This window comes from Python bivittatus, unplaced genomic scaffold, assembly GCF_059951505.1.
Source record: "Python bivittatus isolate LINGU-HERP-01145 unplaced genomic scaffold, Pbiv_v1 ctg000850_np1212, whole genome shotgun sequence".
Classification (NCBI taxonomy): domain Eukaryota; kingdom Metazoa; phylum Chordata; class Lepidosauria; order Squamata; family Pythonidae; genus Python; species Python bivittatus.
The window spans coordinates 3,247,259-3,274,692 of record NW_028277112.1 but is presented as its reverse complement, the minus strand read 5'-3'; the positions used below and the strand labels follow the sequence as shown (position 1 = coordinate 3,274,692).

The 27,434-nt window shown below is 37.7% G+C and overlaps 1 protein-coding gene across 5 annotated transcripts in view; it reads right to left on the bottom strand.

The window, feature by feature from the left end:
- DMGDH (dimethylglycine dehydrogenase) overlaps positions 1 to 27,434 on the bottom strand; it is a 105,253-nt gene that overhangs the window by 34,448 nt on the left and 43,371 nt on the right. For 3 of the 5 annotated variants that reach the window (XM_088130077.1, XM_088130078.1, XM_088130076.1), the window contains 7 exons: positions 23,160 to 23,331; positions 12,348 to 12,446; positions 10,915 to 11,079; positions 9,735 to 9,939; positions 5,007 to 5,255; positions 4,104 to 4,302; positions 1,940 to 2,109 (listed from right to left, as the gene is read on the bottom strand). In XM_088130077.1, the coding sequence (XP_087986203.1) occupies positions 1,940 to 2,109; positions 4,104 to 4,302; positions 5,007 to 5,255; positions 9,735 to 9,939; positions 10,915 to 11,079; positions 12,348 to 12,446; positions 23,160 to 23,331 (1,259 nt within the window). Of the gene's footprint in view, positions 1 to 1,939; positions 2,110 to 4,103; positions 4,303 to 5,006; positions 5,256 to 9,734; positions 9,940 to 10,914; positions 11,080 to 12,347; positions 12,447 to 23,159; positions 23,332 to 26,357; positions 26,635 to 27,434 lie in introns of those variants that run through there. The other 2 variants (XM_088130079.1, XM_088130075.1) reach the window with 2 other exon arrangements.

Below are 27,434 nucleotides of genomic sequence, written 5' to 3'. Positions count from 1 at the left end.
ACCTCGGCTAACGACTGGTGGGATTCGATTAACAACAGCAACCAGGACTGCTCGGACTACTGTCGCTAAGCGATGCAGTCATGTGACATCGCACTTTACAACTGCATCACTTAATGATGAAAATTCCAGTCCCAATTGCCATCGTAATTCGAGGACCATCTGTAGTTCACACCGACACCATTCACCATACCACTCCATACCTTTCCATCCTCACTTCATCACATCCATATACTAGTTAATACATTATCTTTTATTCTTTAAGACTCTCATTTCTCTTTTTTTGAGAAGAGTTTCTCAGTCTTTCCTTTCTCTGGATTTATTCTCTCTTCCTTCATATATTTGATCTCTAATATAGCTCCCACTCATTCTCTCTACACAACCAAACAATCTCAAGATACTTTTTTTGTACTGGTCATTCACTTTTGTATTTAATCCACATTCTTTCAGCACCCATTCATTCTTGACCCCATCTCTTGTTTTACTACAAACATTTCTTAACCATGCTGACTGCATGTAACCTACTGTTATATTTACTCAGAGCTACCCACTTGTCATATACATACAGGTAGTCCTCAACTTACAACCATTCATTTAACAACATTAGAAGTTAGGATGGCACTGAAAAAAGTGACTTATGACTGGTCCTCGCACTTATGACCATCTCAGCATCCCTGTGGTCACGTGATCAAAATTTGGGTACTGGGCAGCCAGCATGTATTTAAAATGGTTGCAGCATCCCAGGGTCACGATTGCCATTTGTGACCTTCCCAGGGGGCCTCCAACAAGTAAAGTCAACGAGGGAAGCCAGATTCACTTAACAACTGCATGATTTGCTTAACGACCATGGCAAAACAGGTCATATAATCAGGTGCGACTCACTTAACAACTGCATCATTTAGCAAAGGAAGTTCCGGTCCCAATTGTGGTGATAAACTGAGGACTACCTGTATAACCAGTAGTCAGTAGTGTGCTCTTATAAACAACAATTCACAGCAATATGCACTTATTTCACAGCAATTTGTAACAAACATTTGTTCCTCACAGCACATCTCAAACTACCTGCTACCTTTCTACCACCATTTGTACATCTTAAGATTTCTTCATCCATTTCCCTACTACTTGCTCTTTTTGCCATTTATTTATAACTTGTGAATGGATCTAGTCATTTGGAATCCACTTATTCTCATTCATGCTTTATTTCCATCATGTGCTCTTAGCGCATTCAGCACTCAACTCTCAAAGAGTCATATTTGCACAAATCATTCCATAATTCAAGCCCATAAGCTTTATCATAGGCTTTTTCTACATAAACAAATGTACACTGTACACTGTATATAAATAGAAAGCGGTCAGTCATTACCGACTCTGCAGTGACTGCTTGGACGAGTCCTTGCAGTTTTCAAGGCAAGGTGTTTCGGAAGTGATTTTGCCAGTGCCTCCTTCCTAGAGCAGAGCCCAGCTGGCGAGTGCAGGAGGCAGGGTTTCCGTTGCTTCGCGCCATTTTTGGGCGCGTGCGGTTTTTCGCGCTTACCAGCAACTGCTCCCCACTCCTTTTTGCAAGGCGCCGCCAGCATTTTTCCTCCCATCGGAGTGAGAGTACCCATTTATCTACTTACGTGAGTTTTCGAACTGTTGGGTTTACAGGAACTGGGGAGAAAACAGGAGCTCACCCTGCTAACGCGAAAGGCTGGACTTGAACCGCTGAAGCGTCGACCATTTCTGGCCGGCAACTTTCAGTGTCATTAAGCCGCTGTGCCGCTGCGCCACCGCGTCCCCTTCTCTATATATAGTACTAGAGAACTCCAAAAACTATACGGCAGTAAATAACTGAGTTCTATTCCTCTTAGTCCAGATAATTATTAGAAAAAAAAGTCAGAACAGGTATGTTTAAGGGTCAATATTATATATAATATGGAAAAATTATAAGCAAATATCTTACTAATATTATTAAATCCATAAGATTCTCTTGCTTTTGCTTCTGTGTATTTTGTAGTTGTCCACCTTCCATACCTATTTGGATCTACTTCTATTAGGTCAAAAGGAGGCTCTCCACTGAGTATCCAGTCACTGAGATACTTTCCTATACCACCAGCATGGATGATTCCATACCTGGGAGGGGAGAGAAAAGGGGAAAAAAGATAAATATTTAATTTACTACAGTAATATATTTCATCAAATATTTAAATAAAGGCTGGGTAAACTCACATTCTACTAGTTTTACAGGAATTTTGTTTTTTATCTCCCTGATATTTGGGTTAGTGCAAGGCTTAGCAAGGGAGAGGAAGTCAGCTCCAGGTAGAAGGATTAGATCTGAAAGTCTGGGTATAATTCCCAAATTAGGCACTGATTCAGATCTACTTGACACAGGATGAAATCTCCTACAAAGAAGTCAAACTTCCACATAGGAAACAGCATTAGTCTAGTTGTAGTCTGTGATAAAACATTATGTGTCTATGATACCATGCGCTCCTATCATAGGAAGGTGCTGCTAATTGCATTTTCCTCCTGTATATACACATGATAAATAGACACATATGCATATATAGAACATGCTGATACCTGCAGCTTCCTCCAAAGAAGTGCCCTCTGTGTAGGAAATACATCTGGCATGGAGCAGTCTTCACAGGATAGTCCCTTGTCATATACTATCTCTCTATTTCTTTGTTTAGCTGATCACCTGTAAAATGAGGAAATCAGTGACCTCCTCTGTGAAGGTAAATGAATTATAAAAATTGATAATTATTCTGATTCATAACTTAATGTTAAACTATATTTTAATAAAATAATTGCAATAAATGAGATTCAAACCATATTAGATATACGTATCTATTTGTAGCTAACATTTATACATACCTGTAATATTGTATAATTATATTGGTTTTATAATATGCAAATAGATTATTGCCTTGCAATAATTCATGCTTTATTCTAGAACTAAATGGCTAGAACTAAAGACCATATGAAAAAATGGAGGTTTCTCCCTGAGGACAAAGATATTTACTGCAAATGTGGCGCTATTCAAACAACTATCATCTTTTACAGTGTCCCTTGGGACCGACATGCACACAGAATGCCTTGCTGGTCGGAAATACTTTTGCCATCAGTATGGCCCGGCATTGGACAAGAATTATATAAATCTATACTTTTATTAAAGTTTTCAGTTTTTTAAATTTAGATTAATAATTTTCCCTTTTCTAGTTCCTGCATTTCTGACATGAGACGAGATGAGATGCTTTATTCAATTTTGTTATAGATGTTGAGAATATACAAATCCTTACCAGATTTTTAGTGAAATCAATAGGAAAGATGATATTTACTCCTTTTGAAGCAATATAAGGTCAAAGTACCATGGGATAAATCTCTCAGATCTAGAATCTTTGACAACATCACCAGCGATATTTCACAATTTTGTTCAGATGGCAGAAGAAAAATATTTGCAATACTAATTGCAAATTACTATTAATTTAGTACTAATTAAATTTGAAATTATTAATTTTTCTAATTTAAATTTGGCTGGAATCAATTCATCTTGGAGGGTTTTTTTACCATTTTTTATTTAGAACCACTATAAGCTAAAGTCGGCTTTGAAGTGAGTTAACTGAGTATTAATTTACTCATTAAAAAGAACAGACTGACTAAAAAAAATTATTAGCACCATAAAAATGCTAGCCATAATTCCAAAATATGACTTTGTGCCATATAGGTAAGCCTCTTAAATAGCATAAAATCATTTTACCAAAAGTAAAATTAAGGCACCTAGCTTCTTATTTTCTAAAACTTTTTAAAATGTTTTTAGTCCTCTGATATTAGAGATAAATTGCATATTTTTCTTAACAAATAAGAAATATCACCCCAGAGATCTTTAAGAACTCTCAGTGGATACTATCTCAACTTGGTGGTTTTTAATTTTTAATAAGTCCTAACCACAATCTCTTATCACTACCTGCAGCAAGTCTCTTTTTCTGAAAAAGGAAAATCAGGCATAGATATTTGTGATTTTTATTTTATTTGTATTTTATTTTTGCAGTAAAGGTTAAAGTAATTTAACAAACTTTTTCAGTAATGACTGATATCCAAAAACCTTAAAGGATCAATTTACTTACCCAAAACCAATGGCCACCCAGTAATTATGAACACTCTGATGTGGTCCCACCATTGGCAAAATATCTGGAGAATATGTTATAGGACCTGCAACTATATTGATAATATCTGCTTCTCTCAGGACAGGGACCATTTCCATAGCAGCCTCGACGTGATCAATTATTCGATCCAAATCGGATTCAAAAAGCTCCTTTCCAAAACCTTAAAAAAAGGTTTGATATATTATGTACGTACTGTCTTTCTATTTTATCCAGAGCAAACAAGCAGCTCCTTTCTCAGAAGGACTCAAATATTGGATGTAGGACTCAATATTGGATGTAAAAACAAAAAATATTAATTTACTGTCTGGAAGAGCACCACAGAAAAGCAATGACTAATATATATATATATATTTTTTAATTTAGCAGACTTATCCCTGCCCATCTCCCCCCAATGGGGGACTCTGGGCAGTTTACAACAAATTAAAACAAATAAATACATAATTAAAATTTATAAAAAAGAATAACACATTTATGGAAGGAAGAGAAAAAATCCAAGAGGCTGATGGAAGCAACACCAGGCCTCTAGGGGGCTAGCCAACCCCATTTCTGATGACCTCCCTCCCTGCCCCAGGCCAGATGGCAGAGCCAGGTCTTCAAATCCCTCTGAAAGGCTGGGAGTGAGAGGGCCTGTCTCACCTCTGTGGGCAAGTTGTTCCAAAGGGCAGGGGCTACAGCAGAGAAGGCCCCCCTTCTGGACCCCGCTAATCGGAGTTCTTTTGCCAAATACACATTCATGAGTAAGACTGCCAAAAAGTCTTTTTGTCTTTATGGATATACTGTATATGTATAATATAAGAATCCAATTAACAAGTCTGAGCACCAGCATGTGCTTCTGAAGTCTTTTTTTCCCCCAAGCAAACTTACCTGGTGGGACTCCGTGTTCCATCCAAGATTTCTGTAGTTTCATTTTTTCTTGACTTTCATATGGGCCTAATAAAAGCCCATCTCTTTCCTGTCTTAAATAATATGAACCTTCTAAGTCACGAAGAACAGCCAATTCCTTTTTCAGGGCTTTCACTTCAGGGATAGTTCCAGTAACGATATATTGGTGATGAACTGGTATGAGTGGATGATGCAATCCAATCATTCTGCCTATTTCACGAGCCCAGAAACCTAAAAACACAGTGTACAGAAATACAAATAGTAGAATGACAAGATCCTGGCCAACAAATAGTGCAATCTTTTAAAAAAAAAGTGTTTCAAAAGTATAATTCAATGTTTTTAAATAGGGCAGAGACTATGATAGTGATTCAAGGAAACCACAACCAATACAATTATGCCTGGGCTGTGGCTGTCTATTGCAATGCATCCAGCTAATACCAATAAAAGTCTAGAGGAATGAAAGCTCAAAGGTGAACAGGAAAACTTCAGATTCATAGACTGCGTTAGGCACTCAGTAGAGACTACCAGTAGCAGAGACTTATTTATAAAATATGTTGCTTGCTTTTTATTATTAACAAATAATGAAAGCAGAGCAATTATTTCATTAAAACACATGAATACCAAGAAATCAATGAATACCAGTGAAATACAATGAATACCAAGAAATATCAAATTGGAATACCAAAATGTTAAAATAAAAAGCTAATTCTTGCAGGCAGGCAGGCAGGCAGGCAGGCAGGCAGGCAGATAATACATCCAGTGTGTGCATCCCAGCCTAGCTGTTAAGTGAGCAGGCAGGGGCCCCAAAGAATGGTTTTTGATTGCAGACCCTGTATTTTGGAATAACCTCCCTCTTGAGACCAGGTTAGCACCCTTAGTAGTAGCCTTTTAAAAGCTGGTAAAAAACCCAGAATTGTTCTGGACCTCATGTGAGGCCTAAGAAGAAGCTGCCATCTATATTTTTATTTTCTGATTGTTATTTTCGTTTCTTTTGTACATTTGCACTGTATTTGCTCGACAAATGTATTTCATACATTTACACTGAATGGGTGTAATCTGTTGGTTGTAACTCAGTTTACAGTGGTATATATATACAAGAAACAAAATAAACAAACCAATAATGCCCACACCCCAGCTTTCCTGATGTTCCCTTGCGATCTATTGTTGCATATGTACCATACAAAATTTAGCTGGGTGATCTGGAAAGTCTTCCAAAAAGGGCATAGTAAACTTTCTAAGAAGATATCTGTAAAACTCACAGTAAAGCAAGACACGCCCAACTGTTTTGACTGCAGCAACAAGAGCGGGTTTCCTAGTAAGAGATCCTAGTAAATCTGCCTTCCAATAGAGCAGATGGGAGGATGTTGAAGTGAATCTGAGATAGGTTTCTACAATGGTTGGGCAGTTCCAGGATATTTAGCCAGCTGCAGACTCAAATTCAATCTCTAAGATCTAATGTGGTCAGACAGTACATTCAACTAGTCTCTAACCATATTACACATTATATATCATATTCAAAGTCCAGGGCTTGCTACTTTAAAGATACCCTTTGTTGACTGTAGTCCACAGACAGCATAAACTGGGAAAAGGCCATAGGATGGCAGTTTATCCAATAAGGTCATGTTCCAGGTTGAATGAAATTTATCATGAATTATGAGAACCAGACTGACTGGACAAAAGTTAAACTTTAGTCAGAGATTAAAGATCCCCAGCCAACACAAATTTCCAACTCAGGCAGATGACCTTCTAGCCATGAAGCAGCCTTAGGAATCTGAAACACTGTCCTGTGGAACTTAGACTGCACTATTTCTAATGGGGAGTAATTGGGGTATAGTCCTAATTGAATTCTGTATAGAAGTTGAGCCAATAACATAGGTTCAAATAGTTTAATAGAGCAGGCACAAAACTATCTCCTTTTAAATAACAAAAGAAATTAGAAAGCTGCAGTGCATCTCTGCTACACATGCTGCATTTTCAGTTGGGACCTCTTCCTACCTAAACCCTAATGCAACACCCTGATATTTAAAACCATTAAACTTCCTGGATTAATCCTAGAACTTTTTGCATATTTGTACTTAAACAGAAAGAATTTTGTTTTAACACTTATGGTTTCAATTTGGATGCTACTCTTTATGAAGACCAAGTCATGATATGGAGACTGGAAACAAAGCAAAGGTTAACCTTTTCTTTCCTTCCAGTATCGTCCTTCGTATATGTAAGTAAGCCTCTCTACTTGCCATTTTATTACCAAGAATTTACCACTATCTTCAAATTAAAGAGTTGCCTCCAAACAAAAAAAAAATTACATCTATGCATACTGTCAGAATGTTTACACAGCACATAATTTTGTCTATTAAATATCAAACTACCAAGTGGAAGAGAGAAAATATTTGTGAGAAAGTATTTATTTACTGTACGCATTTGAGTTTGTGTTTGTCAAATTTAAAAGGCCATAAAGGTTTTGGTAGCGGCAGAAGCAATGATGTAACCATGAAGAAGCAGCCATGCACACTGCTGAATATTCTGAACTATGCTTTGGAAATTGAGTAATGTATTCTCTGAAATTGAGCAAGTGGATGAGACGTAAAGGTAAGCTGTTTCCTATGAAATCACTCTGAACTTAGCACACTAAGCCTGGCATGAAAATGCAGAGCAAATTATTTATTTTGAAGAGGAGGATATGGAACAAAGAAAGAAGATTGGCTCCAACAGTGTTAGGAACATACGCTCACCATAGTTTTGTTTACCTACAGCATCCCAAGTCGGTAATCAATATTAGCTCCAAATGTTCCTTTGGCTAAACACTGAATCCAGGCATACTTCAGTTTAATAATTTGATGAGAGGATGAGAAAAACCTATGCAGACTGGTCTACCAACATCTGCCTTTTCCTTTCAGGGGTTCTTTTTCCTAGTCCCCATGCCTTGCTTTTGCTTTCCCAGATATTTCCTGTCAGCCCTCAGAGGTAAGCCAGATCATGAAACAGAGAATGCAGGGATTCAAGGAAAGCTACTTTACTGTTGTAGAGCAGTGTTTCTCAACCTCAGCCACTTTAAGATGTGTGGACTTCAACTCCCAAAATTCCCCAGCCAGCGTGCTGAAGTTGAGAAACGTTATAGGGTATAGTAAAAGAATCTTGAAAGCCCATCAGAGTTCTCTTTGCCCCATCTTATACCAAACAAAATCAAGCTGGGGTTGTTTTAAGCTTTTTTTTCAGATTCCTCTTTCTCAGGACTGAATAATATTTTCTGAAAGTACCTCCTTAATGGTTTGCTCATTTGTTCTCTATCCCCAAGGCCAAGTCTATATTCCTTCATGCTGGGATACCATTCCCCTTAAAGTCTGCATGGCTGTGAGACTGTTGCCTTTCAGGAAGGTCATGAAGACCAGACTCTTCCAACAAGCCCTGAGCCAGGGGATATGGAAACTCACTGACACAAGTTTTATTTTTGGGGGTATTCTATGGGCTGCTCTTTGTTATTTCTGTTCTTTTATTGTTATATTGTGTTTTTAACCTTTCAGTACATTGCTTCAAGTTGCATGAACTTACATGTTTGTAGTTTGTAGTGTTACAAATGGTAACAGAGAAGGGAGATATGCCAGGGGAATGGCTGCTTTGATGCCAGTTTTCTTACCTCATGGATCACTCTACAGACAATGTAGGGCATGTGTGAAAGTAGCTTTAGATGCTGCTGTTGTTGGTCTGGAAGGTCTGCTAGGGAATTGCCAAAAAGTACCATGAAACCCAAAGCACTCAAAAGACAAACACTGAAAACACTTCACTCCTGCTCTTGAGTACTAGTTCCATTCATCTCATGCCATGGAGCAGGTGGTCCAGAGGGCTCTCTGAGGGGGGAGAGTGGACAAGGGGACTTTTTCTAACTTTATCATTGCTCCAACTGCAGGGGGGCCTGGGAGACCAGAACCCTGGCTTCTGCAGTTGCTTTATTGGCTGTTTTTTGATGGATAAGTCAACATTTCAACCTACACATCTGTAACAAAACCATTTCTCAAACACCAGCTCTTCAACAACATTTATCCACTGGCTGTATCTCATTTGTATGGTTCTAACTGACTACTGGATGGCATCCAAGAGATACAAAAACTCTAACTCTTTGCTGCCAACTAATGGTTGTTAGGTCAACTGTTTGATAATCATTTTGATAACATTTTGTGGATGTACCCTAGAGCACTCCACAGCTTAACACATCTCTTACACCCCCCAAAACCCCAAGAACATACAGTTGCATGTTCTCAGCAATACCTACTGAGCAGTCATGAGATTCAACTCTTTCCTGTCATCTATTTCCTCCTGGATGATAGAGGAAAGCACAGACAAAATGACTATGTGGATGAAGCCTTAGTTGGCTTAGTTGGAAATCTGGCATTGTATCTTAATCCTATATATTTGTGTGAAAATTACATCCACTGATTTATGTAATGTAGTTGAGGATAAATTAACTTGGTTTATTATTGTATCATTTAACCTTGAAAGGTAAATAAGGAAATCTTTCTGTCCTGTAAACTATAGAACCAAATATTCCATGAGATCATCAAATATGGAGTGAAAAGCAAATATTACTCTCTTTTGTAAGGTATTTCCTAAAACATTAATGCTTTGATATGTGAGTTACTTCTTCCTGCCCAGATGGAAAGTTTTTATAGTTGTTGTTAAACGTATAAAGGCGGGAAAATATAATTCATCGCTTACCAGCTGTATTCACAATTCTGTTTGTTTTAATTATTCCATGTGGAGTTTCAACTTCCCATGTTCCGTCTAGTCTAGATTTTAAATTAGTTACTTGTACTGGATAATTTAACTGAGCTCCATATTTCCTGGCTCCTGCAGCCAAAGCCATAGTAAGTGAATAAGGATCTATATGACCATCTCCAGGATTGTACAGACCAGCTAAAACCTGTATCAAACAGAATTAATTTATATTACTTATATGAGTTTTACTTTTTCTCCCTGCTTCCACAACGAGTAGAAAGGAGGAAAGATTTGAATACAAAACTTGGCAGCAGTATATAGCTTCTAGAAATTCAGAATCTAACCATGTGGAATACAAAATAAGCAAATACTTCATGTTAATTCAATTTATTTTAGTGTTAATCATTAATTACAATCAGGTTATTCACATTTATCTATCTTATTCTACTATTCATAGCCTGCTTTGTTTCACTTATCAGATATTGATACGTATGTCATAAACAATAGATTGCAAATAAAAATTGACCTTTACAGAATTTCCAGGTTCTTTTATAAATATTAGTATTGAAGACTTCTTTCTGCTTCTGCACCAGCACAGCCTACAGGATAAAGTAATAAATGTGTACATGTAGTTTATAGATGACACGATCTCCTTCCCCCCCGTCAGACTAACTCTCAATTGTTTAAATCAGTCTGATCCAAGGGATGCACTGCCATACTCTAAACCACAGACAGAGTGTTAGGATAAAAATAATTTAATTTTACTTGCAGTTAAATATAATTAAAATTGACTATAGTTAATACAAATGTTTTCCAGTCATGTGTCTAATAATTTTCCCTTTCTCTCACCCAAACCCCAGTTTGCTAACAAGTGTTGGAGATGTCTCAGGGCTACACCCATGTGCAGACACAGCTGGATTTTGGAAGCGGAAAAAGGATGTCTCCTTAAAATTGGTTCCTTGAAACAATAGCTTCAAATTGATTAAGGCTGATCCTAATCTTGCATTGTTTCATTGTTGTTCACTTCTTTGTTGTGCATTCTTTTCATTACTGGCAAAACGTCCAGTGAAAACCCTGCTGATTAAGACATTTAAAAAACAATTTTGCATCTCAGACATGTTCCTTTGCATTTGATAAATATTTTACAGGTTTTGGAAATAAATAAGTTGGATTTATATACCTTTGCCATGTTTAATAAAGGAAATAATTCTTGCACTTTTTCTGGATCAATAAGATATTGTTCTGTGGGGTGCCAACCAGCTCGAGTCATTTGGTATTTAAATTCATCCACTCTTGTTGGAGTTGATGCAATTCTAATACTCCCTGGGCAGTGAAACCCCACAGCCTGAGAGAAAGAAACAAAACAAAACAAAATAATAGCAACCCACAATCTTCCAATATAGAACCTTCATGAGCACTTTTGCAGAATTCAATAAAGTTCAAAATAATCATCATAAAATCTATTTTGATCTAGGTTCCTTTTTATGAAATTGAATAAAATAGTGACCAATATTAGAAAATTTAGCTCACAAATGTTTCAGTGTGTGCTTCATACTTTAATATGTCCTCCATCTGAGCAGTGTTTTTATCATATTATGAACTATGGGATTGTATTGTTCCATGTGAATTGAAAATCTGTTGTTTCCACTGGATTTTGATCTCTTGCTCAAAATATTTGTGAAAGAGTCTTCGGGTATTTTTATATTTAGGGTGCTTTAGAATTTATTTGGATAGTATTTTTGAACTTATTTTATGACTGCCAGGTGGCAGATGATGCTGTGTCGTCAGGTTTTCCTATTAGGCATTCCTCCAACATTCCACAGTCTTCTGGCTCCCCTAACTAATGAATCTGAAAAAGCCCCATGGAAGATGCTCCCTCATAATATATTCAGTGGGAGTTTAACTGAAATGTGGGAAGTCAGAAGCTGCAGACCACTAGTTGACTATGTTGAAGTACGTAAGTGGCATCCCATTCAGAATTTCACCAAAACTTTTCATCCCTTGGGGAAAAAAATTGAAAGCATTTTTCCATAAAATTTATTGAGAATTATAAAATATATATATATCGCAGAAGAAGAAAAATTATCCCTGATTTCCATAAGGGGTACAACATCGTGACATTAGCAGAATTTCCATCATGATGCCAAAGATCATTTGCTTTTTCATTTTGCTTCACCAATGTGGTAACTGTATCAGTGAATTATGCCATTACGCTTTTTCATTGTATTTATATGTTCTCCCTCAAAGATGTGAACAATTTAATATGCACCACTTTCAAAACATTAATCATTAATCAACGTGTGCTACAGATAAATGGGTTCAAAATGAATTCACATGTAATGTAATTTCCAGAGCCATTGTAGATAAACAATAATGCTTGGATATTAGAAAATGCTTAACATCTACAGATATCTTTGGGACATTAATCATATATAGACTATACATAAATAATATTTCTGCTTAATATTTGTTTAATTAATGAATGAATTAATTTCATTAAAATGCTATTCTTGTATAGCTTGTATACAAATGCCAATCAAATCATTCTAAAACTGTAGATTTCACATAATTAATATGCTGTATTTTGTATTCAATATATTTAAAGCTTATTACCTGCCCAGTCTCCTCCTCTAATTTTTCATAAAGCTTGATGCTGTAATGATGGATTTTCTTCAGATTTATTCCAGGATGGAAATATGTTGTCAAACCTGCCTTTAAAAAGGACCAACAAAAAGTTAATATAAAGACAATGGTTTGTTCCCAGTCTAAGATAGTGTGAAAATTTAGTCATTATTAACAAGTTCTTGATTTTTAAAGTATTTAACTATGAATAATTTATTTTGGATCCAGTTCTAACTCTTTCAATCACAATTATATCAAAGACCTTTCTGTTCATGCTTAATAACTAATCCTCCTTTACTTTTTGCATACAATCTTGCTACCTTTCCCTTCACACAAGGGAACAATAACGGCATTCTTCCAATTGTTAGACATGAATACTGCTTTCATATACTGTACATGTTAAATAAGTTGCACAGTCTCTCCATAAGCAAACCATATCCATATTTTAGCATTTCCCCAGGTACACTGTCTACACTTACAATCCTATCATTTTTCAACATTCTCACAGCATTTATCATTTCCTTTTCATCAACTCTTTCTTGGACACTAACTTTTAAAGCATTTGCTTCAGTTTCTCTCTTCAACATAATACTATGATTCCTATTAAAATCTCTAATATATTCTTTCCAACATTCCCTCACTGATCTCCTCACTTCAGTTTTATCCCAAATGAATTCCTTTTATTTTTAATTTCATTTATTCTGCTGCAGGTTCTTCAGTTAACCCTCTTCACCCACCTCCAAAACTGTTTTTAATTTCCATCAAATTTACTCTCAAGTCTCTATTTGAGTAAACACTTTGCAATTATCTTTTTTTTTTCTCCATATGCACTATGCGGATTAGTTTCTCTAATCCTCATGTTTTGTAACAATAATTCTGTTACATTTATTGTTTCTTGTCCACAGCCTCCTTCACTTCATTCACCAAGCATCCTTTTTCATAATTCTTATTACCACACCTCCACATACTATAATGCATCCAATATATTTCTGTTCATAATTAATTTTGACTTCAGACTTCCGGGTGAGGAATGGCAAGCTAGCATGTCTCCAAACAAGTGGAGATGACGTCACAGCTACAACCAAAGGACTGGCGAGTAGACCAGTCCCTTGGAAACTCTCTGGATAAGGAGGGGACAGAAGATTGCCTACTTGTGCTCTGGACAGCTGCTCCTCGTGAGGAGACCACAGGACAGTAGTTTCCCATGGGTTTGAGTGCCGGGAGACAAAGGGAAGCCATCTTGCTCTCAGTAGCAGCAGGGTCTTTTTAAGGACATTGGGTTTGCTAGCCTCACTTTCTAATCACTTTCGGAAATGACCTATTTACTATCTTAAAGTTAGAGATCTTCAAAATGACAAGTTTGCAAAGCCACCTGTTGAGTTTACCTTCATTCCAGAATAAAAGAAAAATTAACTATAAGCTTAAGAATTTAAAATAAATGGCAAAAAGCTAAATAAGGCTTTAATTCAAGAGAGTTATAAACAAATTAAGGGACCAAATAAATTTGGAATATTAGAACTTTTGCTATAAGATTTTGGAAATAATTATATAAATAAATGGCACCTTTGTAGGAATTAAATTGTTCAAGATGATCCTCAGCCATAGAAGCTAACTTTGGGCCAGTCATTCTTTTTCAGTCCAACATACCTCTCAGGGTTGTTATTGAGGGGTAAAATCAGAGGAAAGAACACTACACACACCATCTTGAATTCTTGAATGAGGTGAGTTACAAATTAAATAAACTAACCTGTGGACCAAGGTGCATGGAGTCCCCAAAGTCCCATTTTGTAGACCTCAGAGTCTACTTAGATTATTCATCCAGCCATCCAGCCATCTATCCATCCAGCCAATCTACCAATCTGGTAGATACTACTACATCTCAATAACTCCCACTAGCGTACAAAACATCAATTTAAAAAAAATTGTAAAAGTATTAATAACTTAATAATAAAGAAATAATAAAATAATTCATTCCCCCAAAGCCCACCAGAAGAATTTCATCTTAACTAGCTATAGGTGCCAATCTCACTTTCATTGGGAAGCTGTTTTACAGTCCTAGGACTATCACTGTAAAATGCTTTCTGGCCTCATCTCCCCAAAAAGAAATTGCTAGAATAATGAATGCTTATCCAAGTTCAGGACCATGTAGGGTAGGGAAATCCAAATGCCATTATAGATCTAAAGAAATTTCTGCAAAATGATCTCTCTCAAACACAGTTAAATATGAAGGATCTAGAAGAGAGACAACAGAAAGAAGGCCCTATTGAATTTGTACTGTATATAGATTTCCCTTATTCCAACTGATTTGTAGAACAGAGCCAGATCTTGATGCAAGAGACCTGAAACTCTGATCTGCTCTAACACATCCTTGGACTAGAGATTGGCTTAGAGGAGTGTTAGGAGGATCAGAAAGACCAGAAAGACCTTAGATAGGGAAGATACCTAATGATGATCCAAGAACTTTGGATATTCTTACTGAGGATTTACAGGATGCCAAACAGAACCTGGGGGACTGAGAGAAAGGTACTGAAAAAGAGAAGGACAAGAGAGAGCTTAAAAAGGAAATGTGGGATTTGATGGAGATGCTGAAAAATGTGGGAGCTGTGGGGCAGATGGATCTCTTAGAATCCTCTAAGAATTGGGGCGTAGGTGCCTATCTGGCTAAAAAAAGGATTTCCCTTAGCAGTATTGGGGAACAATTGAAAGGGATCCTGCTTCATAGCAATGTTACATTCAGAATATCCCAGTAAAGACTCTTCTAGCTTCAGGAACTGAAAACTCTGTTACTAAACATTTCCCTTTTGGACACACAAGTGTAATCAAGTAATGACTACTGAGTACAATGGGAAAATCAGACACTTAACCAGACTCTAGTTCCCTTTAAAATTAGTAGGATTCCAAGTCCCTGTAAAGGCTGTTTGAGATCAATTGGCAACCAATTGATTTCTGTACACCGCCCGGAGTCACTGTAAGTTGGGTAGCCATATAAATTGAATTTTAAAAAACCCACAGCTTTGATTTTAGAAAAGGATTAGTTATTACAGCACAAATTTTGTACTGTAGTCAGTCTTTATCAATTGGTGGGAAAAAGAAATCTTCATGGGTTTCCTTTTCAAAAGTTATTTCTGCCACAGTAGAACAAATAAAAACCAGTTTCAGGTATGCATCAGGAATACTGTAGCCAATGTAAAAAATTAAAAAAAAAAACACTTAAAAGTAGAAATTACTAGACTTGTTCCACCCAATATTCTTGCCAAAGCTAGGAGAAAAGAGCACTGGGTAAATCGTACATGACTTAGAAAAGGCAGAGGTGATTAAGAAGATTGTTAGTCCCTTCAATGGTCCAATCTGGGCTGTTTTAGAATCAGATGATAAAATTTATGGAATGATTGTAGATTGTAACAGGTTAATGAAAAGATATCACAAATAGCTCCAACTGCAGCTAGCATATCTGAACTCCTAAATAAAATAGGAGTGGAAATTAAATGGTTTAGTGCGATTGATTTGGCTAACTGCTTCTTTAATTTACCATTGATTCCAGAGTGTCAAGCCTGAATTGCTTTTATTTTTGGGGACAGCAATTCAGTATCATGCACATCCCTCAAGGGTTTCAAAATAGCTGAGCGATAGTCCGCTATTATGTGACACAAGTGTTGGATTAGTTACCAAAATCTGATAGTGATAGTGCTTTCTCAAATGTGGATATTCTGACTGTAGGGCAGATTGAGGAGGAAGTTAGGGAATGAACCTTCAGAGTCTTAATTTTGGTAAGAGATACAGGGTTCAAATGAATCTGAAAAAGGCTCAACTGGTTAAAATTAAGACAAAGAACCTAAGAGCAACATTGGATGGAGAAGGGAGGGCCACTGGGGTGGATAAGGTTCCTGTCTTAGTGGAAATGGCTCCACCAAGAAATGTTAAGGAAATGAAAACAATTATAGGGGCTTTTAATTTCATTAAACAGGATATTCCGAATTTTGCTGATAAGACAGGGCCTTTATTTTAACTATTTAAAAGGAGAGTTCATTGGGAATAGGAACCAGAGCAGGATGAGGTTCTACAGCCTCTAAAATTGTAGGCAACCAGAAACAGCCTTATGACATCCAGATTGTAAGAAACCATTTCTGGTAAGAACTAGTTGGTCAAATAAGGCTATGGAGATAGTTCTGTTGCAAAAAGCAAAAGATGGAAAGTTAGTTCCAGTGGTTTATGATTCATGAACAATGACAGGTCCTGAATCTAAATATAGTACCTGCCAAAAAGTCTGTGCTATGACTTTTAAATTATATTCAGGAACAGCTCCAGTATTTTGCAGGGGGTTTATTTAGCCTTGAAATACTTTTTGCAAGCACCTCACATGCCCTGTTTCTAACCAAAGACTTACCCAATGGGCTGTTTATCTAACACAAAGGTATAACGTTACAGACTCCAGCTAAACCAAATCTGTTGTTGCTTTATTAGAACATGATTGCATGCAACAAGAATGACAAGCTAGAACACAATGCCCTGATATGCAAAGTTTATGACAGAACAGAAAATATAGTTTACTAATGGGGCTTCTTGGTGGGAGAAGGGCAGGAATTAGATATACTTCATGGGCAGCAAGTTGGAAAATTGGAGCTGCCCTTCAACACAACATGGGTGCTCAAGAGGAAGGACTAGTGGTGATACAACAGGTACTCCAACTTAGCTTAGATGAGGGAGAGGATGAGGTTTTCAATCAATCAATCAAAATTTATGGTCCAAGACCAAACATAATAATTTAAAAAAGCATATGATACAATAACTATTACAAAAAATAAAAATTGTGAGAAAATCCTAAAACAATTAGCAGCTAACAGTTAATAGCATAAGGGAGGAATCAGACAGAAACCGTTCTAACAGTTGTTAGAAACTAGCTATTGCTATTGGTAAGGATTTTGCAAACTTCTTAGAGATTTCTGAAGCGTAGTCACCCAGGAGAAGAGTTATAACTTCCTGACTGCAATGGCAATTGGAGTTATTAACAATTGGAAGTATTAAACCTGATCACCATTGGGTGTACAATGGACATTTTAATAGTGCATGTGAGATAGATCCTACCTCAGAGTTCAGAAACAAGTTTGCTTTTGTATGGGAGCCTTATATATCTACCAGTTGTTATCCTAATAGGTAGCACCCCAATTCGGGCCAAAGTAAATAGACTTCTATGTGGACATATAAGATGTTAAAGAAATATCTAGGGATAGTCCAGGGAGGAGGAACAATTGTGCTATAAAAGGAATGGGAGATTTTGGCACAATCATTTTGGATATCCAGATCCCAAATCCTCTGCTTTGGTTCAGCCAGGGTTTTACCAAGTTCCAAAGCACATACTGCTGACAGGGTAAGACTGCAATACACCAAGTCGTCATTAATTTGTCTTCTTAGATTGGAAGAGAACTTATGCAGCAAGGTGAGATGAATTAAAGAAATTCCCCAATAGACTTGCTTCAGCCAGAAACTAACATGACAAAGTCTTAATTGGGCCTCAAGGGAAATGCAGCCTAATTCTAGTCCTGATAGAGCACTGGAAGTTGAATAAAGAACTATGGTAAGGTTTACAAGAATTTTGATTGGATTGCTTCTAAATTAGGAGACTCCTTATAAATACATAACTGACCATACAGTACCAAGCCCAGAACTTTGGCTTTAAATAGTTTAATAGCTGCTGGGACATAATCGTTACAACCTGCAAATTTAGCAATTTAGGATACTTTTTGGGCTTTTACTAGAAGCTCTCTTGTATACTCAGGTATACCACCAGGTAGAAGACTGAAAATAAAAACCTAGATATTTAAAGGATTTTACCTGCTTGATGAGTTTGCCGTTGATTGTCCATCTAATTGGGGCCTTAAAGTGTTTCCTAGAGAATATCAGTACTTTTGTTTTGAAGTAATTTATTTGTAAGTATTCTCTAGAACAGTAAAGTGTTAGAGCTTCAAGACATCTTCAGAGGCCTACATGGGTTACAGACAGTATGGCTGCATCATCAGAGATGGGCTGGTAAGCAAGGGAGGGAGGATGGAATTCTGACTTAACATCTCAACAATATTGTTAATGTAAAAGTTGTATAGTAGTGGGATGTGGACACAGCCTTGCTTCACACCTTTGCTACAGAAAATGGGTTCAACTAAATCTCCAAGGATATTACCCTTTACTTGAGTGGTTGCGCCGTTGTATAATAGCATTATTAGCCTAAGAAGGCAGCGATCTATCATTGTAGTGGCTAATTTCCTTCAGAGTCATTCTTGTGGAATAGAATCAAAGGTGGCAGGTCTAAAAAGGCTACAGAGAGGGCACCTTTGGGCTCGCTGTAATATTTCTCAGCTAAGTAATGTAGTATGGTACATTGATTCATGGCTGAATGTTCAGACCTGAAGCCAGCTTGTTCTAGGGCCAAAATGTTGTCAGAGGACATCCACTCCAGAAGTTTATAATATAGAAATCTAGTATATAGTTTACTAATTACAGATAAAAGGCTAACTGGTTGATAATTTGCAGGGACACATTTATCACCTTTCTTGCAAATTTAGATAATAGAGTTGAGCCATTCCTTAGGAAGACATAAAAATTATTTATGGCTGTGAAGAGAGAAGCAAGCACAGATGCCTGCAATGTAGGGTTTAATTTTAAGAATTCTGGTAAGATTAAATTTTACTAGAAGCTTTACTGTTTTCTAACTGAGAAATTAGTTTTTTAACCTATAGGGGTTAGAATTAGGGTTTTCATAGTAACAAACAAAGAATATATTATGACATAAATTTCTTATATGGATTATTAAGCAAGGGATCAATGGATAACCATTGAAGGAAAACAAATTATGGAGACTTGTGGAAGAAATTGTGGTTACAAATAATAATAGTAACAAAAAATGTAGCTACTACCAAGAAAAGCATTCCCATGTTGACTTTTTTTTTTTTTTTTTAAATCTGCGCTCAGTCGTTACCGACTCTGCAGTGACTGCTTTGGACAAGTCCTTTGCAGTTTTCAAGGCAAGGTGTTTCGGAAGTGGTTTGCCAGAGCCTCCTTCCTAGAGCAGAGCTCAGCTGGCGAGCACAGGAGGCGGGGTTTCCGTTGCTTCACACCTTTTTTGGGCGCGCCCAGTTTTTCACGCTTACCAGCAACTGCTCCCAACTCCTTTTTGCAAGGCGCCGCCAGCATTTTTCCTCCCACCGGAGTGAGAGTACCCATTTATCTACTCACATGAGTTTTCGAACTGTTGGGTTGACAGGAACTGGGGAGGAAACAGGAGCTCACCCTGTTAACGCGAAGGCTGGACTCGAACCGCTGAAGCGTCGACCATTTCTGGCCAGCAACTTTCAGCATCATTAAGCCGCTGCGCAAGTCCCTATGTTGACTTAGATAATTATAATTCCAGAGAAGAAACTGCAATATATGGAACAATATATAGCATGGCAATTTTATTGCAAGAAAATATGTTCTTCTCCCATATAGGTTTTTCTCCTTAGTTGTTATCAGGCTCTTGTCACAACAGTCAAATAGTTATAAATATGTAAAAGTTATGTGTTTTTCCTTTTTTCTCCCCATTGCTTTTTTTCTTCTGTGCCATGTCATTTTGAGATTGTAAACTTAGGAGAAAGGATGATTTTTTAAATTATTATTCTGCATGTTATTGTAAGAGCCATTTAGTTGCAGAGAGGCTAATACACAAGAAATAAATAATAAATAGGTTTTTAGTAGCCTGTTATTTTCTGCATCCCAGGTTTTGCAATGAATGGTTGAGTAGCAGTGTGGCAACAGGGCTGTAGGGTGAAAGAATGGTGGTCTCAAACCTCTTCTGGAAACTTTCTAATTCTATGCTTCCTGTTCTGCCCTTGGTGCAGCTTGATCATTACTGTTGGCCCCACTTATTTTCTGGGATTTGTATGTGTTCCTTTACCTGTCTTCCTCCCAATATTTAAGAGTTTGGATCTCCACAGCCTATGACAAATACAAAGGAAAAAAAATGATAAAAACAAAATGAATTCCATAGTACCACCTATTACGTCTGTATCATGACGCGTGTGATTAGGGAAATCAGTCCCCCTTCCTTTGTGCAAAGAAGCTCTCATAGGAGATAATAATATTAGATTTTATTTAAAAAAGGAAAAAGAGAAGGTACATGTAAAATATTCAGTAACAAAGGAGATATAAAATACAGGCTGCTTAAAACACAGAAAAGCAATGTAAAAAGGATTTCCAAAAGATGAAGATAAGAAATATGTAAAGTCCTGGGTAGATCACAAGTTATATTGATCTGTTTTTGCATATAGGAAACTCTGTTTAAAGAGAGTTGCACAAAATAGACACATACTGAGCTTACATAGATAAAATGAACATCAGAAACAATAAGTTAATAAATGCTAAATTTTAGCATGTACACAAAGTGATCAAACATCTAATCTGAGATTCCAGCTAAATTTTTACATATACCTTAGAGACAAAGGATCACTGTAGCCAACAATTCCTGCTTTCTTTCATGGCATCCACATGGCAAGCAAATGATGAAATGTGTATCATGAAGTCATGATACATATTTTGTCAGTTTGAGAAAATCTCAGCTTTCTGCAAATGTCCCTGCTTGTTTCTTCTGGATTTTCCCAGATTCTTGTAGATTATAACCTTAAAGCAAAGGTTTAGTAGAAAAAAGTTCCTTCTCTCCTTTATTATAGCCTTCATATCTAAATCCCGGCTTACATTTAAATATTTTTTTTTTCTCTCTAGCAGAAATGGACGAGGTTGGGTAATCTTCCTGCATATGTATTCCTAACCTTGTCTCAGTCTACAGAAGGTACATATTCAGTATGTCTAAGCTGGCAACTTGATGTCTTACCTGAGGAATGGCAAGCAGATTACAGACAATATGGGTGGTAGCACTACAAACAGTTAAATATAGTAAGCAAATTATGGAAGTTTTAAGACTTCCCAGGTTTGGACTCACTTATTATACTTTAGCAATCTAAAATGGCATTTTGATTCTAGCTAATATTTTGCATGTGGTTGCATTGCCTGTTTCACACAGGACTGAAAAGTCCATGCATTAATCTGATCTAATGTAATATAATCTAATTCATAGTTAATAATACAAGGCAATAATATGGTTTGTTCTGTCTAATAAAACTGATTCTGTCCTTCGGTAGGATTTATGAATGGGAGAGAATGGCTTTCAATTACATTTCTCCCAGCACAGCATAGTCACTGTGTCCTACCCATGTAGCTGCAGGAATCCAACTTGGCAATGCTACAAGAAACCCAGTTGGAGCATACTTGTTTTGCTGGTAAAAGGTTAGCTACACCAGTTAAAGGGATCAGCTGTTACCAGAGAACAGAATATTGCATTAGAGAAGAAAAAAAAGACAGACGCATCTTTTATTACACAATCCCCCTCACTCGTTGATGAGTATTAAATAGGATCCAGATTATGCTGTCTAGGTATTTCCAAATACTGGCATATCCAATATTACCAGATACTATCCAAGGGATAGTTTTCAGAACCTAAGGGTGAAGCATTCAGATCTGTCAGCCTTCCTCCCTGCCAGGGCAACTTTGGAAAAGAGATTTAGCTAAATAAAAGAAATGGTGGAAAGTTTTCCAATGCTCAGATTCTTCTAAATATTGTCAGAGAACTCTTGGAAACACCACGAGCTTCCTTTAGAAATAATCCAAAAAAGCCTGGTATACAAAGCAAATAGATCCAACAATTAATCCATCTTAGTTCCAGGAGGTATAATTCAAGGACAGGATTTTTAATGATTAAACTGTACGTCTTAATGCATGCCTAAAAATGTAGCAATCATACTTGGATACGTATACAGTCAAAAATTTGGAAAATAAGCACTTTAAGGTTTTCAGACTGAGAATGTTAGATGTTTTAGCTTCTAATAACAAAACATAAACTAAATTGTAAAAGTGATTTTTCTCTCATATTAGAAGAAAAATATTTTATTTGTTATAAAGTTTATTAGAAGCTAAGGTTATTAATGATTAATTATATAAGAATATATATAATGACCACAAATGTTTTCCATCTCAGACATTATGGTACATACTAGTTATGTCTAACTTGGCATAACAAAATGATACATGATCTGGCATCTAGGATTACCCTGTGCCTGCAAACTACTGAAAACAACTTCTTCTTTGTACTAGCAATGACACTTGGACCCACTACTGAGCCAGGAACCCTTATGATCTTCCAGAGCAAGATGCCTTGTCTACTAACTGAAATATAAATAGACTGTTTTTCTATGAATACAACCTTTCTCTTCCTATTACATCAGAGTGTTTTTCTCCTTAGACTGAACCCTGAAAGTTCACAAAACAGAATTGATGCATCTTACTTTAAATGCAGCAGTAGATCCTTATCATTTTTATCTCCACAAGTATTTGTTTCTTATTATTGAAGCTCTGTACATCTGCCTCCAAATACATCATGTCCCACAAAACATAAGTAATACTGTAGTTATTGAACACTGTTTCTGCCTCTCTGGGTTCCATATCACAGTGGTAATCCAGGACCATTCCCTTCAATTGCTGAGCATGCAATTGGTTGCCAGAACAACAGCTGCAAGTGGACAAGTAATTCTTTCACACTAGCATTAAGCATCAGTAATCAATGAGTTTCAGCTGGATGGCATTTTCCACTGCATTGCACAGTAATTTAAATGGCTCACCAAAGCCTGTTTCTAGTTTTTTAATAACAATTCACTAAAATGAATTGTAATCTAAGCAAAGAAAAATTATGTTTTGTTTCATGTTTAAAACATTAGAAATTTCACTTACTGCATGCCAAGTAGATCCAGCAGTGAGCTCAGATTTCTCCAACAACAGTACATCCTTCATGCCAGCCTTGGCCAAGTGATAGGCAAGACTGACACCAACACAACCACCTCCAATAATTACAGTTTCTGCTGTGTCTTTCCATTTCGCTTCTACAGAAGATGGCTTTTGTTCCCTAGGGAAAAAATGAACAAATATGATGACTGATGCTTCTCATTCCTGCATATTTTACATAAAATTACATAAAACATAATATCAACTGTTCTTCACATACTGTGTCAACAATTAAATTGAAGGATATTAATAGAATTTCAAGCTACACAAATGAAAACTATGAGCCATAAGCCCAAACCAGCAGAGTTTTAGATCAGGTGTTGTCACTCATTGTCTTGTTAGTGACATCAAATGATTGGTTGTTGGTATCATCACAGATGTAAATGCAGGTTTATCCCTAGCCTTTGCCACAGCCATTTCTATTCCCAGTGTTTCCTGGCCTCCATATATACCCATCATCTTTCCCATTCTCTGTTTTTGACTCAGGTGTATCTCCAGGCTTCCAACAAAGTAGAACTCCTATTATATTTAGGAAAGAAGCAGAGTTGCATTGTGTCTATTCCATTTTAACAGTATAGTGAAGCCTCAGTTCACTAGAGTTCAATGCAGCAGACCCAATTTCTGCTATGTGTCATTTGGGTAATGCCAACTCTTCCATTCAACTGACATTCCTGAATAACAGACATCTCCCCTATTAAACCTTTAAAATAGTGTTTCACTGTATTCTAAAATCACCAACTGATTTTGAACTATTCTGCTTTAACATTATTTTGAAATGTATCTTTACCTTTAGATATTAACAAACCCCTTTTCCCCATTGCAATCTCCAGAAATAGTGAGGGAAAGTAAACTGCTTAGTTACTAGCTTCCTTATGTTTGTCACTTTTAATTACTTCCCACTTCCTGGGAAGTAGCAGACTTGGTTGTCCAACAGTCAGTCAAATTCAGTATAACAAAACAGTTATCTCAGTACAGGGTCTAACAATTTGCACAATCATAACAGGTTCTTCTTCTTAAGGATTATTTCTACTGAAGTGTGTGTGTGTGTGTGTGTCTATCTTTATTTATTTATTTTTCCTGGCATGGGAGGAGAGCCAGACAAATCAGCATAAATTAGATAGAGTCCTTAAGTCAACCCTCCTCCTTTGCTGTAGTGCCCTGATTAGTAGATGTTTTCTCTGATGGCTGGTTATGTGCTGAAAAGGGAGGTGTGATGGAATGTTGGTTTGACTCAGAGAAGGGAGAGAATACCAACAAAAAAGATATTTGTGTCCTGGGAAAGTAGGAAGCATAAGAAAGAAACTAAAAACAATTCTGCCTTGATTGTGTTAGATATAAGTTGAACATATAAGTTGAAAATTCAGAATAGGCTTTCAAGATTCTGTTATAATACCTTAACTGCACAAATACATTCCAAGATTCCTAGCAAGTCCTGTTTCCTGGCCTACCCCAAACAGCTGCCAGGAGGGTAGCAAAGGTAGTGGAGAAATTGTCTCCTCTCTCACCTTGCCCGTAACAATTGGTACACTTGCAAAGCAGAACAATAACATCTGCAGTGACTCAGAACAAATGCAACAGAGACAAGATAGAGACTGGCAATGGGAACACTTTTTTTTGCTAGCATTCTTTTGTGGAGGTTCAAAAATGGGTAGATAACATCTCACAACCTGAGAACTCCACTACTAAGTCAATGTGCATGGGTTTAATGACATTTGAACATCTTTTACTGTGCCAACATCTCTCAGTGTCTAATGATAATATGCCAAAGACACTTCCAAGGCATACTTCTTCAATGGATTTTCTGTAGTAAGAACAAAAATGGAAGAACAAGTAGAAAAACATGAAAAAGTTACAAATGATAGACTATATAATCCCTCTATCGTATAAAAAAATCTGCATAAGGCAAATCACGCACATGAAGCAAAACCTAATCTGGAGGCATCCCAAATGGGAGCTACCCTGGATGGCTCATTCATTTTCTGTTGAATTCTAAACATAAATTATGGATGAGAGAGGAAGGAGAAACATCTAATTTTCACCAACCTACCCAAATAATGGTTGGTTTATCCAAAAGGCCAATTAATGTATTCTAAAATGCTACAAAGAGTAACTTATAAACAGACACATGAACTGTGTTCATTTCTTATTAAATGCGCCAGAATTACAGGTTTATGAACAGGTTCCATAACATTCAGCCAGTCAGTTAAAGTCTAATGCTTGCATTTGCACAATATGCTAAGCTTAATAAGTTTTTACTTTGCTTCTGTTTATGATTTACCCTGTTAGGCAACAACAGCCTGTCTGGTTAACTTATCATTTAATGCATTGTGCAATTCAAGAAAATAGGTTACAGTAATTCCGTAACCAAGTTAAGTGTGCTGTGCAAGCACAGCAGTAAAATTCAAGGATATTTCCAAATAAATATTTTATTGTGCAATCATTTTGTCATTTTACTGAATATCCAGGTTTCATCATACTGAATTCATTGACCTGTATTTTCCGCTTCTTCATTTTTTTTCTACAATAAATAACAAAAATCCTTTGAAAAATAAAAGGTGAAATAGCTGCTCTGTGCCTTTGACTGCCAGCATTAGACACAGTTCTTTTGGAGGGATCCATACATGCATGCATTAGGAATGAAATATACACAGGCCTAAATATTATGGGGTGGGCAATCCTGTCATTAGATCAAGGAGAGCTTAGTTTAACTGTGCTTAGCCACAAAGCCTCTTGAGTGGCTTCGAGCTACGCACTATTCTATCTCACAGGATTTTTTTGAAGATTAAAGAGGGGCCCGGTATGCACGCCAAGTTCTTTGGAGGAAGGGTGGAATAAAATGCAATTAATTAATTAAATGGCTTGCAGTTACCTAGAGTCTGTTACCTTCCCCAGATATATCCATCCTCCCTGTGTCTACCAATATCATGAACATTTAAGGTCTTTTAATGTCCGAGAATATCTCGCCAATTTTAGGAACGGGGGGCTTAAACAGATTTAATCGCCTCGCTCTACGCTACGCTGCCCACGCAGAGGCCAAAGCTGTATTCGTGTAAGGTATCGTCCAGGCTACTCCTGCCCTTGTGCTGTCTGAAAGAGACGCAAGAATACACCGCCAACTATACTAGGAAGGGCTGAAGCCGGACTCACCACCTGTCAGTGGTCGGGCTGCAAGCAAAAGGTCGAGAAGAAGATACGGAAAAGGCGGGCCCCCCAGCTCGCAGTTTTGCGGAGAGCGATCTCTGCACTCCCCGGAGCATTGCTTCCCCCTCGAAGGCGTTAGTGGTGGCTGGCGGCGGGCAAAAAGATCTCCCGAGCTCCCCTCCAACCCAGGCAGTTGAGCTGAGTAAACTTCGAGCTCCCCTAGTTGGCAGCGCAAGCCCTACGGAGTCCGTGGCGGAGGGAGCCGGGCCCGCCCGACGTAGGCGAAGGCGCATCAGCCCCTTTGGCGGCCCTCCCGTGAGGGAGGAGACATTTCCGAATGTCTCGCCCGCGTCGCTCCTGGGCTCCGTCCAAGTGGTTGCCTGGGAAACCAAGGGGGAGGGGGCGAGGAGAAGCGGGGCTAGAGTGACCTGGGGGCCGAGGAGGGGCGGCGGGTGGTTTGGAAAGCAGGGTCAGCGGGAGCGTTGGGGTCGTCGGATATTCACGCTGACAACGGCCACGTGCGCGATTGTATGTTTGTAATTGGGAGTCCGATGCGTATGTTGCTGGCTGGGTTAGGAACGCCATTTAACTTGGCGTTCCGTGGAAGTTCGGAGAAAAAGGTTGCAGCCAAACAAAACAATCTTCAGTCTTTCTTACTAATAGGCGCACTGTTTTAAAACTTCGGTAATAGTACGCGTCAGCTGCTTCGGAGAGTACGGAGAAACCGAGCGCTGAGGGGTACAATATTTCCACCAGCACGTACACACATGCACATGCGTCCACGTACGGGTCCGTGGTGGAAATCATAGCACATTAAATCGCGGTCTTTCGATGGAAGCGACGCCTTTTCCCCATCTGGCATCGTCCGAAAGCTTGGAATACGGTTCCCGTGGCCCGTACATCATTTCGGGACAAGGTGGTGGTAATTGCGAATGATGGGAATTGTGCCCAACACTTCTGGAGGCTATTAGATTTAGGGAAGCTGCCCTTAGTGATGCTTCCATTTGTTTATTGCTTGGATACGCTTCTCGGGTCTGGTGTGCAGGCAAGCGGCTTCGTTCAGTTCTTCGAGAGGGGTGGGTG